Source organism: Pezoporus wallicus, unplaced genomic scaffold (genome assembly GCF_028554395.1).
Source record: "Pezoporus wallicus isolate ANWC-B61680 ecotype Strahan unplaced genomic scaffold, APGP_CSIRO_Pwel_v1 contig_2910, whole genome shotgun sequence".
Taxonomy (NCBI): domain Eukaryota; kingdom Metazoa; phylum Chordata; class Aves; order Psittaciformes; family Psittacidae; genus Pezoporus; species Pezoporus wallicus.
The window spans coordinates 814,636-832,329 of record NW_026642858.1 but is presented as its reverse complement, the minus strand read 5'-3'; the positions used below and the strand labels follow the sequence as shown (position 1 = coordinate 832,329).

Below are 17,694 nucleotides of genomic sequence, written 5' to 3'. Positions count from 1 at the left end.
AGAGCACAGGGGAAGTCCACAAGGGTACTGCAAAATGTGTCATGGAAGCAGATTTAGAGTAGGAAGTTATGAATGGTGCACGGACTTGCATAGCATCCGTGTGGTGAACTGAGTGGAGTTAGTGATATATACCAATGACTGGAGACAGAAATATTTTATGAAGTATCTCAGTCTTTTGCAAAGTTAACTGGGTCAAGGTGATTGAAACTAAAAAAGAAATCCAAGTATGTTTGAAATATAAACCTAAGCATGAAACATCTTCAGACAATCCTAACTGTACCCTTTTAGTGAAAATTCACGATTGTAAAGTTTTGATTGAAATAGATGAGTATTTCTGCTCTGAGCTTACACTGCTTTAACAGACAAGTTTTGTTTCTGCATTTTTTTTTTCCTTGTACAGAAAGATAGTTGGAGTTAGGGTTGTCACAAAAAGGTATTAGTGCCTTTGATGGGAAGAGAAGGGTGTCCATGGGCTCATCTGACTGAACTTTGTTCCTTAGTGTTTATTTAGCCCTCAATGTTCTTCTGAGGAGCAGAGTTTAACAGTAAAAAGGGAGCTTAAGCTATAAAGCTATCAAATAGCAGTATTGGTCTAAGAAAATTGAGTTAGTAGGACCTAGGCTCACCTTTTGCCTGTACAGTGGCTGTAGGAATTGGTGTGGTTTCGTGAAGTCACTGCTGCAGAGTTCAACACAGCACATTAAGCGAGGGTTTATTAGGGGGTTTAAATTACCAAAATGATATTTGTTTGCTACAGCTTTGAGCCCTTTTTATTTGCAGGGAGTGGGGAAGGGGATGTTAACTCTTATAGTGACTTCTTAAGTAAAGTGAGAAGCATTTGTTAAAAAAGCTTAAAGTGGTCTTTGAAGTATTGCTGTCAGCATAAAGCTTAGAGAAAATCGTGAGGTGGATGTAAAGACCAAGAAATTACAGTTAACCAGGAGCTAACAAGCATCCATTCACTTTATTTCTAAAAATCCCCAGTAGTTGACATTTCCTTAGTGATTAGCAGTCTTCAGTATAATTGATGTACTGGGATAATAAGGCTTTTGTCTCTTCAGTGCTTTGCTCTATGCTCATATCTGTAGAATCTAAAACTACTGGTTGTGTATCTGTATGCTTAGTTGCCATTATTACACTCAGTTTTGTGAAAACTGGGGCATGGCGAGGGGCTTGAGGCAACCAGTTTCATTTTTGTAAGATTCTTTATGTGTAGAAGAGTAATGTCTGAGATTCTGCTGCCAAAAAATAAAATAACTAGTTGTGTGAGGTCTGTATGCAGAGGATGAATGTTTAAAAGTCTATAAAGCATACAAATAACAACTACGTGGGTTTAGCTGCCATTCAAATCTGAGAGTGACAGCGATAATGAAAAGGTAATTTAGAATCATAGAATCATAGGATCGTTAGGGTTGGAAAGGATCTTAAGATCATCTAGTTCCAACCCCCTTGCCATGGGCAGAGACACCTCACACTAAATCATGTCACCCAAGGCCTCGGCCAGCCTGGCCTTGAACACTGCCAGGGTTGGAGCATTCACAGCCTCCCTGGGCAACCTATTCCAGTGCCTCACCGCCCAAACAGGAAAGAATTTCCTCCTTATATCCAACCTAAACTTCCCCTGTTTAAGTTTTAACCCGTTACCCCTTGTCCTATCACTACAGTCTCTAATGAAGAGTCCCTCTCCAGCATCCCTATAGTCCCCCTTCAGATACTGGAAGGCTGCTATGAGGTCTCCACACAGCCTTCTCTTCTCCAGGCTGAACAGCCCCAATTTCCTCAGCCTGTCTTCATACAGGAGGTGCTCCAGTCCCCTGATCATTCTCGTGGCCCTTCTCTGGTCTTGTTCCAACAGTTCAATTTACTATTAAACCTTAATGGGCCAGAAATATTCTATCTCCTGGGTGCTACTCTAGATGAGGGAGTGCATACACCTGTAATACCTGTCAGCAAAATCAGATCGAGATGGTGCAGAAGGCGATTTTGATGTCATTTGGACTGGTATCTCACAGGAGGCAAAACGTATGTTCAGTAAACAGTAATGCATTTAAAATGTTGTATTGCTCTTTACTGGTGGCTTGAAAGAGGAGGACCATCTTTCCCAGAAATGGGGATGTGCTCTTCAACTGATTATTAAACAGAGCTTGTTAACCTCTCTTTGAGAGGACATGTAAGCTACTGTAGTCACAGTGGTCAGAAATCACACAGAGCATGGGTTTTCTTTGTTTTTTCTCTACAGCTGCCTGGATCAACTATACAAGAAGCCCTGTGAGGTTATCACAGTCACCTGGGCTAGGTTAGCTAATAGTTACCTGTGTCTGGTTCAGTTTTGGGAGTAAATCTAGGAGCTTACAGGAATAATCTCTCACCAGCTTCACTTATCTGTGTTGTGAAAATTAATTAGGATTAGTAGTCACATATGTTCACGTCATGCACCATATGTTTTGATGGTTCTGTAAATGTATGTTTTGAGTTACTAGGCTTTCAGCTAGCTACCCATCTTTTCTTTCTGTAATGGAGGTAAAGGGAATGGTTCATGCTATATGAAAAAACAGCAGCCTTCTTTTGACAGTTGAAACCAATGCAGTGCTTTTAGAATGAAGGATGGTCTTGCTTTCACATGTTTCTCAATATTCCAGTGCTTTCTTTGTGTTGAAAATAGCACAGTTATTTTGCCCTAATAATTAGTAATATTTACAGACACAATTGCAAAGTTGGGTGCCAGCGATGAGTTGTACACTATTAAATACTGTTCTACAAACAATGATTATGTTAGGCGCTCTGCATGCTCACAGAGCATTCCTTGCTTCTATTTTGAAGCACATTCATTAGATATACCGCGATGACTTGCATCTTTGAGCACTGAAGTGGGAAACTCCTTCTGTACATTTCCTACCTGATCTCATTTTGATATGATCAAGAGATTTATGGCCTTATTTAAACCTTATATGTGAAGTACCTTAAGGTGATAATTGGATTTCCTGGAGCAGAATTCACTGTAGTGTATTTGTCTGTGCCAAGGTATTTCTGTGGATGTAGTTCAGATTATGAACTGCTTTATGCTGGTTTTCACTCCTGAATTTACTGAATATATCTCCTCCAGTAATGAAACGGTATTCAGGAATTAAGTTTGTAATCTGTAGGGTTTTGCTTTCCTTCTCCTCAGTCTAATGTGCCTTGGAGAAACTCGGACCATTTTTTTTCTCACAAAGGAATGCTGGGAAAGGACTTAAAAGTATAGGCACACAAATACGTTAAAAAAGAGCCTCTAAGCAAAATTTGAAATTAAAAGAGATGCTGCTTCACTCTTTCACGGATGTGAATATGTAATGCTAGCCTCATTTATGAACTGAGGCTGCAGTTTATATGCTACAGATATGAGAAGGACATTTTAAATATGTGCCTAAAAATTTAAATGACATATGGGTATTGTTTAAAACATGTTTTCACACCCACACATTTGTTAGAGATGACTGAAATTAGGAATCAAGTGAGTTGGCAGGGCTACTGAGGTGGAAACCTGTTGTAGTTAGTAAAAGAAGTTACTGAGATTCCCTGTCTCCCTGATCTACAACAGGTTTTAAGATTGGCCGTAAATATTAATGGTATCATCATTTCTAAATTCTGTAGGCAGTATTCTCTCTATTAGATATCTAATAGAATAGAATAGATAGAAACAGGCTTAATTTCACAGTTCCCTAAATTTGTTTCATGTGCCCTCATGTGCTTGCATCAGTGCAAAACAAGTGAGCAATACACAAAGATCACTGGCAAACACAGTGGTACCAGTGCTGAAAGTGAGCTCATCAAGACCTTGCCAAGGTGTTTGATTTTTAGTTGGAGTGCATTGGAGAGGGGAAACAACCTTCTGATTTCATTTGATATTATTTTTCAGTCTTGCAGGAGCGTGCAAAATTTGTGCCATGTGTATTCAGAAGTGTTGAAGTACAGGAGCAGGATCTCCCGTGGTTTGCCAGCATTCCCTGTCTTGCAGTTTGGCCAACTCAGTCTATGCTTGTGTGTCTTTTCAGGGAGACATGCTCTTAAGCTTTGATCAACAGGTTCATATTACTAGGTCCTAGCTCATGCAGTTTCTTACTGCCTCAGGTATCAGGCTGCAGCTCGTCCTTGAAAACTACTCAGCAGCCTGGCCTGGCTGTGCTGCCTCCTGAGAACATCACAGGACTAGTGTGGCAGTCTTTCACTACCACTCATTGGTTCAGAAGTCACTTAACCTTCCTTCCCTCTGCCTCCCACTTGCCCAGTATCTTCTTACACATAAACTGCATGCTCAAAGGAATCTGAACTTCACTTACTGTCAGCTTTGTCTGTGCTTGCTAGTATTAGTTAATGAATGCTTAATGTAGTTGTTGTCATTGTGTGTCCAGTGATAGAGGAGGAGTAAAGAATGCTGCTTTCCTGTACTGAAATAGCAGGTATCAGCACTGGCTATGTGATAATCTTCAGCACTATACCCAATCATTTTCAGTCATAGGTGAAATCTAGTTGAGTGTTCTTTGTCATGTGAAGATGTTATATTCCCTCTTGTCTTCCTCTCATTCCACTTTTTGTAAATGTTTACTGTCATGAAGAAGGTCAAATAATCAAAAGTTGCTCAGCAGTTCTGCTGGTCATCAACTATATCTGCGAACTTTAGGTAAGATGTGTGAGTTGTGAATAATACATTCCTAATTAGACAACATGGTCTAATTTGCTTTAAATGTGACAATACACCCAAAGCTTTGTATTTCCTGCCAGAGCATCTGAAGTGTTTTGAAGGCCTGTTTTTGTTCTAATGCACAATTATGGATTATGGGGTGAGCTTCATAGATCACCATGAGACAAATCTGAAATAGTTCCAGAGCAGAGACAAAGGGAAAGGCTGGATGTGCTGCAGATGCCTCTGGAACCTGAGGTACACAATTCTGACTAGGGCCTTGACTGCTTATCAACAAGGGATAATGAATTCAAATTTAAACAGGGGAGCTCCAGGTTAGATACAAGGAAGAAATTCTGTACTGTTGGAATGCTGAGGCACTGGAACAGGCTGCCCAAAGAAGTTATGAATGCTCCAGGCCGGACAGTGTTCAATGCCAGCTTGGATGGGGCTTTGAGCAACCTGGTTTAGTGTAAGGTATCCCTGGCAATGGCAGGGTGGTTGGAACTAGGTGATCTTAAGGTCCTTTCCAGCCTTAACCTTTCTGTGATTCTGTGCTGATGAGCAGAAATGAGAGGGGTGTGTGAATAAGATTTTGGTTAAAAAGGTAATTATTTTGATAGATTGACTTTTAGATTTTATTTATTTGCATAGATGTATTAGTACTTATGCAAAATCATTTTAGGTTTACCACTAACAGTGGGCATGAAGTTTTAGCATGGTCCTATACTTTTTGTTATAAAATCCATGTTGAGAAAGAGTATTGTCTGCTTTATGTACATTACGAGGGGCATAAAATAGAGAAGATGAACCAGGAAGCCTTAGGAAGGTACTTAGCAGACAAGGAGAGTTCAGTTGTTTATCTTGGTTGACCAGTATATACAGAGAGGCCAGTAGAGCAAGATGGGGAAAGGAGGGGTTTGCGTATATAGAGGCGTGGAGTAGTTTACATTTTAACAGTGACTAGTCTCCATAATAAAATAGGAGGAATAAAAACCTGCCAGGATTAAGCCTGGCAAGATTAGTTACTCTGAGTGGGCTTTGCACAATTTCTGATCTCAGGGTTTTTCCATTACCTGCGGAGTCTGTCGTGTTCTTTAATTTAGAAATAAAATGTGAAGGCTTAAGCAGTGGATACTGAGATACCCCATCTCACCTCAGCCTGACATTTTTGCCTCTCCTTTATTAAATACTGATTACCTGGAAACTGATGATATTAAGTAACTTACTTCAGTGGAGTCTAAATGGCTATGGTGACATTTTCTTCATCTTGTTGGCAGAGGCAGAAATAATTGGACAGTAGAAAGAAAAATAATTCTGTATGTCCACCTTTGAATATATAACAATGCACAGCCATCATTTTAACTACAGAGCTTATGTTGGGTTTGGATCTGAAAACATAGCAGTTAGGACACCTGTACTCTTACTATAATAAAATATTGCTGCAATTAGGACAGTCATGGAGAGAGGGAAATAGAGACTCTTCTAATTAGTTGTGATACGCAATTTTTAATTAATATATTTTGATTTATAAATGGGATAATACGTGAATAGTGGGGGGAGAAATGGACATTATTATGCAGGTCTCTGTTGTCTGGAAAAACTTCCTTAATGGCCTTGAATTTGTGACCCATTCTATTTCACTTAGAGCTGTAATTACTTCCTTAAACTTTCAAGGGCTAGGAAATGGCTTGTCACTGAGATCACTTGACTTCATTTTTGTTTTTAAACATGCATGAAAAAGTTAGTTTGCTATGATACTTATTGAAGACACCAACCTTGGGCTCCTGAGAGAAGTCTGTGCACTTGTATCAAATTGTGTAGTTGACTGAGTTACTCCTCTGTTGTGAAGTTGAGGCTGTCATACCTGTGTAAGATTTGAAGGCAGGCAGGGACAGCTGCTGCATACTTCTTTAAATTATAACTGAGGTGGTCTTGTTTCCCTCTTGTGAGTTCTATGCTGGTGCTTCCTAGAAGGAAACCTTGTCATTGCTTTCTTTTTTTAACAATTTCCTTAAAGGAAGTTTGAACTCTGTATTTGAACATAATTATATATACCCCAGTCACAAACACTAACTTAATTTAAATAATCTCCCCTGTATTTTGATATCATCTACTTGTGTTTATTTTATGTCTGTTTAAAGCTTTTAGAAACACCTAAGCTTTACAAAAACTATGACATATGTAAGCGGCACCATCATCTTTGTTCTGTGTGTCTGCCAGCACTGCCAAGTGTGGTGCTTATTGCCACATAAAATTCCACTACTCTCTCTGGGATCAGTTATCTGACCTGCCTGAAGCAACCATCGGTAACGAAGCTGAAACTAACTTAGTGTGTTAACCAGAAAGGATAACAAAAGTACATTATCATTTTAGTTTCCTACACCCATGTGTAACATCTCACAGGTTTGAGCCTGCAGGATTGTTGTTACAATGAATGCCTGCAAATCGCAGCTTGGAGAACATACATTCTGCTATGTTAGCCTTAATGTAACCAATTCTACCCTTTCTGGTGTCACACAGGTTAACATTCAACCTTCCGAATGGCACCGCTCCATACTGCTGCCACAGTCCTGGTTAGGATTTATGAGTCGAACCTACAGTGCAATCCTGCAGGTAATTTTGAGGTTCATAATATTGTGCACACTAATATTCATTCAAGTGGTATGAGTTTTATTTTTACCAGGAAGAGCATCCTCACAAGTTACAGTAAGCTTGAGGTGTTTAATGGTAAAATTTATGAAAAAGAAATAAGATGAGTCTTAAGTTAGTATCGGTACAAGCTGGGATACTTTGGAGAAGTATAACTTCTGCTTAAGTTTAGGTTCATGCTGTTTGGTTCCTGGGTCAAGCTGCAGAATGTTCCAATTCTTAGAATTTTTAGAATGTGATATTTTAGCTAGAGCTCTAACCTGTTATTCTGAGTGAGAATTTTGTAATTAGAGTACCACAAGGGGCACAAAAGCTATCAAGGAATGATTCATTAAACAGAACTTCTCTTCATTGGCATATAATGCTGTCACAGTATGAAGGACTCACCTTTTTATTTTATTTTTTTTTTCCTATCTCTAAGGGTTAGGAAATATCTTAAATCCTCTCTTTCATTAGATTACCTGACCTGGTATCTAGAGCAGAATGTTTTTTCCACAGGAAAATTATCAAAAAAACTTTTAACAGACAGCTGACTTGCGGAAGGCTCTCTTTGTGCTACTAGAAAGTCGTTTGTATTTCCAGGCCACATCAGCTATTTTCAGTGTGAGCATCTCGGGTTGCAGAGCAAATTCTAGAAGCTTTGATTGTTCCTCTTTTTGCTGTGCAACAAAACATAATCTGCTCTCACATTTTCAAAACAAATTTTATCTTGGCCATCAGCAAAATACCATATTCTAAGTGAGCGTCCCATTGCAAAGCAGGCAACAGCTACTTAAATTGTAATTTTAGGTTGTAACTACAGAGGGGGCCATTGTTGCTTGCATGTAATTACTTTTTTTATTTTACTTCCACTCTGAGTCAAGATGTAGAAAGCTTGGCATTTACCAGATTTGTTTCTGAAAGCCTCTGTTGGATCTTGTACCATTTTCCTGGGCAATAGGGTGTATTGTTTCTGAAGTCCCTCACTGGAGACCTGGTATCTTTACTTACTCCCTTTGCTTCTGTAATACGTATCATCTGAGATGGATGGACAGAAGAGACAGCAGTATGAGTAGTCTGGATAGTATGTAGTTCAGTATTTCTGAACAGCTAGTAACCATTTCTACACTTTAGAGGCAGGCATTCAGAGAGTCCAGTGCACCAAAACACTTGCTTGAGGATTTTTTTCCCTTTGAACACCTGAAAGTCCTCGTCTACTCACATGCTTAAGCACTTCCACCAGCTTGTGCATTCAGCATGTTTTTGAGACTTTCTGTAACCTTTTGTGTGACATACGAATTTACAGGATAGACTCTATTGTATTCTCAGGGTTTCTTTGCACACCCAAACTATAAGTGTTCAATACCTGAACCTGGCTATATTTTTTTCAGTTAAGACTTAATAATCTACTAAGGAGCAGTAACTGACAACCTAAACAAGTTGAGATGTAATTTGCATTGAGATGGATACTGAACATTAAAACAAAGCTGCTTAATGTGTTTAGAGAACAATTGTTTAAGAGGCCAGAATCCATATACTCGCCTTTAAAATATGGAAATAACTGCTGTAGGAGGTCGCAGGGAGGTTAGATAATAGAAAGGGAAAGGATGAGGAATTCTGCTTTAAGTAGTGAATCAAAAAAAGTGATGTTTTGCTGTTACAACCCATGTTAGCTAGCAAGCTTCTAAATCTTATTTCCTGCTCGTTGTACCCCTTCCAAGGGAACTTGTATCTTTGCATGGTCTAGGAGAGATGGCTCAGTATGTGTGGCTGTTTGTGCCATCTGCAGTTTGTTTTCCTCACTCAGAATAAAAAATTACAAATTTTTTACCTAATACGTTGTATATTACATCTGAAAACCAGTCAAGTTCACTTATAAAGTAGCCCTCTGATGAAAGACAACATCTGTTACGTAAGTGTTCTCTGAGGAAATGTTACTATGATGATTTGCTGTGAAAGATCTGACTTACTCTGTAATCCTGCAGGGCAGGCACGCAGAGCTGGAGATGCAGTTAAAACATGGAAAAGAGAATCCTGAAGAGGTGCAATACAAACAATTTACAGCCTGGCTCTGGTAAGGAAGTGCTTATTTGGTTCTCATCACTCGTAATGGCAAGTGAAGGGGCAGAGAAGGGCAAGACTTCAAAGCCTTTAATTTTGCAAGTTTGAAGACTGCATGAGCACTATTGAAAAGCAAAACAAAACAGACACTAGATACAATGGCCAAAGTGCAGGGGGATTGGGAAGAAGCTACTAGGTAACTGTCTCCAAGGATTCCATGTGCATGGGTTCCCAGGTACCTTCCCCTCTACAGTGTCTGAAACTTTGTCGGATAAGCAACTGGAAGGAGTAGAAAATTCTGTTTGTTTTGTCTCATGTTAAAGGAGACAAAACAAATGCAGCAAGCAGAATTTACTCGTAGAGACTAAATGAGCTGTCTCACTGAAAATGTCTTGAAAAAGCCATGGTGTCCCTGCCCATGGCAGGGGGCTTGGAACTAGATGATCTTTAAGGTACCTTTCAACCCATTCAGTGATTCTGTGTCTGTTTTATTCCAGCTAAATCTAGATTAAAGGGTTTCATAGAAAGATTAGTTTGCATTTCCTAAATAGTGTAAATGTAAGATACATAAAAAATGAACAGAATTCCTTGTAATTTACTGCTTTGATTTCTCTTCTGTTAACACAGAGCCCGGTGTTAGCTTTCATATCTTTTACTGTAGCCCTATAATTGCTTGGTGCTTCAGGGCTTTAACTTCAGTACCATTTAGGCATTTGTGTTACTGGTTGGGTTTAACCTGCTTGTGGACAGCTTGATATAAACTTCAGTGTTAACGCTTTATTGTGCAAGTACTGTGAAATTTTACATTCATATTTGCTAAGTTGATGTGTTTCTGGTGTAGACGGGTTTGAAACTCTCTGCAAGTACAATGTGGTTTTATGAAGGAAGCCTGAGTAGGTTTCTTTTACAGCCTGAGAATAACTCAGTCTTATAACATACAGCCCTATTTTACAAGGCATGCATAATCACATACTGTGGACCTGTGATTGTAGTGTATCTTTTTATGTTGGATAAAAGTCACGACCAGGCTGATACTGTATGTTATAGTGACAGAGGATATGTTTTCTCACCTGAACTTTGTAATATAGAAGACTCACTGCATCTCTGCTTCTGTCTTGATAGGAATGCAAAACTAAACAGATGCAGACAAGTAGCCTATTATAAATCAGCTACACTAATGCGTAAGAAATTTTAGTTACTCCTATGGCTTTCATTTAAATGGATTCAGGTTACTATACTGACAAATGGCATAACTGCCTATAGTAGTTTCCAGGAGTGTAGTAAGTGTCGGATAAATTGTTATGTTTATCACGGTAAAATATTTTCATTTTATTAAGGTGAGAAATATCACAGTGATCTAGAATCTTATGTTAACAGGTCAATGGACATATTTATGGCTATTATATGAACCTGTATTTTACAAAATGTGGTATGAAGTCAAATAAGAGGCATTTATAAAACACTGGTAGAATATATGACAATGAAGAAATGTTTGGTGGTACATTAGCACTTTTACAATTTTAGTGCTTCTGATTAATTTGTGCGAAGTCTTCTGATAGCAAAATGAGGTATTTGTTAACCTAGAATGGACATGTGTAAGGCATAAGGGGAATTCAGCTAAGTTCATGCTACAGTTTAATGAACATGGTGTAAACTCTTTCTGTTTCTGTTGCAGGGTCAGAGATACGTTGACTGATATCATCAAAGGTGCTTCCAAGTAAGAATTATGAATTTGTTACAGATGAGAATGAGTTCTGTTTTGTGGCAGAAGATGTAAGATAATATTTTCTGCAATTGGTTATATGCCAGTTTCATTATTTCACATGACTGGTTTTTAGGAAAGGAACTCTTTCCCAACCTGTGCCATGAGATTTTTACTACAAATTGTGTCTATTAGAAAGTCTGATGCTTAATGTTTTGAGTAATACCTGGGTAGAGCTATGTGCACTACTAGGTCTTTTTTTAACTAGCAGCCTCAAGTAGCTTCACTTCCCTAGTCCTGCTTGTCACACTATTTCTGGTATGAACAAGAATGCCGTTGGCTGCTTTGGCTGCCTGGGTATACTTCTGGCTTGTGTTCAGCCAAGCACCCACCCTTTGGATATTTATGTGCATTAATGAGATGCCCTCTCAGTCTTCTCTTCTCTAGACTAAACATGCCATGCTCCTGCAGGATCTCCTTGTAAGAGAGGTGCTCCGGACCCCTGATCATTCTTGTAGCCCTTCACTGAACTCTCTCCAGTAGTTCCTTGTCTTTCTTGTACTGAGGAGCCCAGAGTTGGACACAGCACTTGAGATGTGACATTACCAGGGTTGAGTAGAGAGGGAGGATCACTTCCATGGACCTGCTGGCCACAGTTCTCCTGATACCCAGGATACTATGAGCATTCCTGGCCACAAGGGCACACTGCTGGCTCATAGTCAGCTTGTCATCCACCAATACTCCCAGGTCCTTCTCAGCTGAACTGCTCTAGTGTCACAGTATGCTAGAGATTGGAAAGGACCTCAAAAGATCATCTAGTCCAATCGCCCTGCCAGAGTAGGAACACCTAGATAATGTTACACAGGAATGTATCCAGGCGAGTTTTGAATGTCTCCAGGGAAGGAGACTCCACAACCTCCCTGGGCAGCCTGTTCCAGTGTTCTGTCACCCTCACTGAGAAGAAGTTTCTTCTCAAGTTTAAGTGGAACCTCTTGTGTTCCAGTTTGTACCCGTTACCCCTTGTCCTATCATTGTTTGCCACTGAGTAGAGCCTGGCTCCATCCTCGTGACACTCCCCCTTTATATATTTATATACACTAATAAGGTCACCCCTCAGTCTCCTCTTCTCTAAACTACAGAGACGCAGCTCCCTCAGTCTTTCCTCATAAGGGAGATGCTCCACTCCCTTAATCATCTTAGTTGCCCTGCGCTGGACTCTCTCCAGCAGGTCCCTGCCCTTCTTGACCTGAGGGGCCCAGAACTGCACACAGTATTCCAGATGGGGTCTCACCAGGGCAGAGTAGAGGGGAAGGAGGACCTCTCTCGACCTACTAACCACCCCCCTTCTAATACACCCCAGGATGCCATTGGCCTTCTTGGCCACAAGGGCACAGTGTTGGCTCATGGTCATCCTGTCGTCCACTAGGACCCCCAGGTCCCTCTCCCCTACACTGCTCTCTAACAGGTCGTTCCCCAACCTATCCTGGAACCTGGGGTTGTTCCTGCCCAGATGCAGGACTCTACACTTTCCCTTGTTATATTTCATCAAGTTATTCCCTGCCCAACTCTCCAGCCTGTCCATGTCTCGCTGGATGGCAGCACAGCCTTCTGGCGTGTCAGCCACTCCTCCCAGCTTAGTGTCATCAGCAAACTTGCTGATAGTACACTCAATTCCCTCATCTAAATCATTGATGAATATATTAAATAATACCGGTCCCAGTACTGACCCTTGAGGCACTCCACTAGTTACTGGCCTCCAACTAGACTCCGCCCCACAGACTACCACTCTCTGGCTTCTCTCCTTCAGCCAGTTCGCAGTCCACCTCACTACCTGATCATCCAGACCACACTTCCTCAATTTAGCTGTGAGGATGCTGTGGGAGACTGTGTCAAATGCTTTGCTGAAGTCAAGGTAGACCACATCCACCGCTCTGCCATCATCCATCCACCGTGTTATTTCCTCATCAAAGGCTATGAGATTGGTCAAGCATGATTCCCCCTTGGTGAAGCCATGTTGACTGCCCCTCATAACCCTCTTATCCTTGATATGCCTTAAGATAGCACCAAGGATAAGGTGTTCCATCACTTTCCCAGGGATGGAGGTGAGGCTGACCGGTCTATAGTTACCCGGGTCCTCCTTCTTGCCCTTTTTGAAGACTGGAGTGACATTTGCTTTCCTCCAGTCCTCAGGCACCCCTCCTGTTTCCCAAGACTTGGTAAAGATGATGGAGAGTGGTCTAGCAATGACTTCCGCCAGTTCCCTCAGCACCCGTGGGTGCATCCCATCTGGACCCATGGATTTATGGATGTCCAGATTGCTCAACTGGTCTCTAACCCATTCCTCATCGACTAAGGCAAACCGCTCCGTTGACCTGACTTCATCTGAGGTCTCAGGGGTACAGGCCTCTTCAGGACTGCCTCCGGCAGAGTAGACAGAAACAAAGAAGTAGGGTCAGCTCCCAGCCTGTGCTGGTACTTGGGGTTCTTCCTGTAAGTGCAGTACCCTACACTTGCCCTTGTTGATGCTCATTAGGTTTCTCTCCTCCCAATTCTCCAGCCTATCAAGGTCCAGCTGAATGGCAGCACAGACTTCAGGTGTACCAGCCATTCACCCCAGGTTCATATCATCACCATTTGCTGGGGGTACGTTCTATCCCTTCATCCAAGTCATTGATAAACAAGCTGAGTAAGACCCGACCCAGTATTGATCCCTGGGGAATACCAGTTACTACAGGCTTCCAAATGGATTCATGAAATATAACCTGTTTGAAGTCAATGGCCAGCAACACCAAATGTTTACATAGATTGGGTAATTATTTAAGGCATGAGATATGGGGAGATTTAAAAGAACTTAACTAAGCACCTGGTTGTAATTACTTGTAGGTATCTCTTATCTGAAAGGAAATAGTTCTGGTGTTCAAAGCAGGAGAGTTCAGTGACAGTCGATTAAGACCTGTGTGTCCTGTTTTAAAAAGAAAACCAGAAATCAGGTGGGGTTTGGATTGGAAACAACTGCCTAAATTTTCACTTTTAAAATTAAATTTAAAATAATAAAAAAAAATAAATAGATTTTTACAGCAACAATTGAGGAGGATTTTAGGAATGGAAGACTGGTGCAAAAAGTGTAGTACACTGGTTTAGACTGTAAGAGATCTAGTACAGTTGTGTTGTTCAGCTGCTATTGTAAAACAACTAGGTTCCAGCAGGATTATATTGTAATATGTTTTTCTGTGAGTAACTGTGATACTGACATCTATCTTTTCATGAGACTGAACACAAGTTAAACTCTCTCATTCCTAGATGGCAGATTTATGTATTTTTTCTTGAGTTCTGAAAGTAAAGGTTTACATCATGGTATAACTTAGTACTCCTTGAAACCTGTTGTTTTCCTTTTATGTTAATGTTTTCCTAGTGTAAGAAAGTAATTCATAACTTTTTTTTGAAGCTGAGATTTCAGTGATGGCTGCTTTGCTAAATCTCCTGAACAGATGCTGTTGCAGTGAAGCAGCACCTGCCTGTCTAGCATTCTCTGTTTGAAGAGCTTTTTTTTTTTGTTGTCCTATGTAGAGATGGTACTACTTAAGACCAAATGGTGCATTTCTGTGAGTGCTACTTGCTCTGCAGGGTGGCAATCCTCATTACAGTGGAAGCAAGCTTTTGTTTTTATACGACTTTGTGTGTGCTAGGCTTTATATAAAAGACAAGTATGAAAAAAGACTGAAACACTTCTCCCCCCATTTCTCCATTTCTGTTTCCTGAAGATGAAGTGGAGTAGACTTTTGCTGAGCTAGAGGACAGCCCAATAGAGTTGCTAGGTGCAGAGGCCTTCCCTTCTACCACCTGTAGCATAATTTCCATGCACTGAGATACATATTTTGTTGCCTGCACCTGTTATGCTTCTTAACGTGTTTGCCTTTTTCTGTCCAGAGACAGCCCAGTGGTGAAAGGAAACTCTATTTTTGCCTTAACTGGACTTGCAGTTGCTGTAGCCAAATATGAAAGCAGCCTTTCCTCAGACATTGAAGGGATGCCTGAGGTGAGTCAATGTAGGAAAAGGTTTCTCTACTCTTAGTGGAATGTAAGGAAGCATGTTTGGTGTGCTGGTAAGTGGATGTGAAGTACTTCGCAGTTTGAAGTTCAAATTTCACCCTACACAGTGAATGCCATCTGGTAGCTGCTGTATGATCTACACAAAAGGAGATAGAGTGTGTAAGCACATGAAAAGCCAGACTAACACATTTATTTTTTGGTTTTGGCAGATGAGATAGGGATCTAGTGGACACTGAAAGCCAGCTAGCCTCCTTTCTCATTTTTGATGCACTGAATAGTACCTGATGAAAAATAGTGTCTCAAGGATCAGCCCTGGCAAATAAATCGTTCTACTTGCTGTACATAAGAATGACAAAATAATCTTATTCCTGATGGATCATAACTGGAACATCAGCTGTTGAGCTTCTGTTCAGGTAGGACCAAATTTAAGAAAAAACTCTAAAGAATATTTGGGTTTGATCTTTGCAGACTGAACCTGATTTTCTTCCCACAAAACATTGGATTTCTATGGTCACAGAGACCCTCTTTAGTATTGTGAATAGCCACTATCGCCCTAGAGGTCAAGTCTTTCCATGGTTCTACCAGGTATGTATTGTGATCTTAAAGGCAGGAAAGCATATCTGTATTTCATACCTGGTGTTCATAGTGTGGAGTTTTCTGGTCCTGCTTGCCCTGTAATAATTGTAATGCAGCAGAATTAAAACTTTCTTGCTTTTTCTTTAATTGTGTTTTCTGCTTATATTTGGGTTTGCCTTGAGTTTTTGTCTTTATTACCAGAATAGTAAAAACCACCTGTGAGGATATGTGAATGAAGGAAATTAAAAAAAAAAACCAAACAAAACAAAAAAAAAAACAAAACCACACAAAACTCAGTCAAAGCCTGGAATATTTGGCATGTATATACAAAGTAAAACCTTCTAATGTGAATAGGCTCTCCTCAGACCACATTATCAAATGCTGGAGTGATTGTGACACCATTCCTCAGAGCTCTGAAATGCATACCTTTCTCAAAACCTAATCGTTATGGAGCCAGTGATTCTTATTTCATGGCACAGGGCCCCTGCCATCGCTGATAGGGGATGTAGATTACCAAATCAAATATAGTGTTAAATTAATGCTAGACTGGTTGGACATAAAGAGATTCAACTACTTGCTTGGCACTAGCAGTTCTTGCTGAATTGTTCTGTGACTTCTGCCTTTGAAAATAATGCTGTTTAACAAAGGTGGTTTTGAGATGGAACAATGTGATGATGCAATTGTAAAATTCACTCTGTTTAAAAATAAATAAATTTAAATCTTACATTTGTAAAACTCTTAAGGCACACAATAGAAATTGCTGTTCTACAGGGTGCCTTGAATCCTGACGGGATTTTTTTTCTGCTCCTTTTCAGACTTGCATGTGGAAGTAATAAATATACATTAGGCTGTTACTTAGAATCAGTTCATTGCTATATAAGTAGAGGTAGCTGTATGGATTTTCCATTTCAAAATGGAAAGGAATTAAAAACCTTCGTAATGGATCTTCCTTCTGGAAAGCATCTCTACCTGTTATCTTGCATGGTATTATGACATTTTGTCATCCTAGGTGCTTTTAAGTTAGTGCTTTTTTTGACTCATTAAATCCTTGGTGTGTTGTAATTACCCAAGTACATTAATATCATTGCTGGTTTCTGTTTGCCCTTCTGATCACCCTGCTGGATATTTTAACAAGGAAGTTGAAAAGTCAAATAGACCAATGTATTTATCTGTAGGGTAGCTATTAAATTCACCCTGCCTTATCCATTATTTACAATGTCATGCTTAGCAGTCTTCACTTAAAAATTATATTCTGCAATACCCTAGTTTTAAGCTTTTACAAGGTAAGGCAAATGGAAAAGTTACCCTAAGCAATTCCATGAAACATCATTTATTGACAGATTGCAATACGTCTGTGACACTGTTTGCTGTATAGGTATTTATTTTAAATTCCTGAGGTTTTGAGTGTTACTACCTGGAAAAGAATTTTATTTCCCTCTCCCAAGAAGAAAGGAAAATAAAAATCCTTTTTATGTTTTTATAGAAATCCTATTCAGGTGAAAATACTGCCAGTAGTATAGCTCGTTCCTGTGCAGCCACTGCTTTGTCTCTCCTGGTGCCAGTTTTCATTGTATCATGGAAGGAGAAGGTTGAGGATGTCCTGAATATGCTGACTGACAGGTTGCCTGGAAAACGAAATGCTGATGAGTCTCAAGCTGTTCAAATCCACATGGGCCTTGGGCTGGGGATGTTTATCTCACGTTTGTATGAAGAAAAAGTCAGGTAACAATTACCATATGTAATGTAGGTGTGCAAATAGCTTTCTTCTTTTTCCTGCATATAGTCTTAAGTTCTGAGGAATTCAAAGTATATACAGGTCATAGGCAAATGAGTCTTGTGGGGCTTTGCAACATTTCTTAAAAGGTATCTTTTATTACCAGTCTTCACCACCCCCTGCCCCGGTGCTATCCTGGATATTTTGCCATTCTTTCAGTATGAATGATTAATTTTCATAACATCCTTGGATACTTGCGCAAAACAGTCACCTGGAAGCGCCACACATACACTTTAAAGCAGG

At 40.1% G+C, this 17,694-nt stretch overlaps 1 protein-coding gene across 1 annotated transcript in view; it reads left to right on the top strand.

The window, feature by feature from the left end:
- FOCAD (focadhesin) overlaps positions 1–17,694 on the top strand; it is a 97,255-nt gene that overhangs the window by 57,260 nt on the left and 22,301 nt on the right. Inside the window, exons 22-27 of the mRNA XM_057432914.1 lie at positions 7,181–7,273; positions 9,274–9,362; positions 11,025–11,066; positions 14,979–15,087; positions 15,570–15,686; positions 17,161–17,399. Coding sequence (XP_057288897.1) covers positions 7,181–7,273; positions 9,274–9,362; positions 11,025–11,066; positions 14,979–15,087; positions 15,570–15,686; positions 17,161–17,399 — 689 coding nt within the window. The remainder of the gene's footprint in view (positions 1–7,180; positions 7,274–9,273; positions 9,363–11,024; positions 11,067–14,978; positions 15,088–15,569; positions 15,687–17,160; positions 17,400–17,694) is intronic.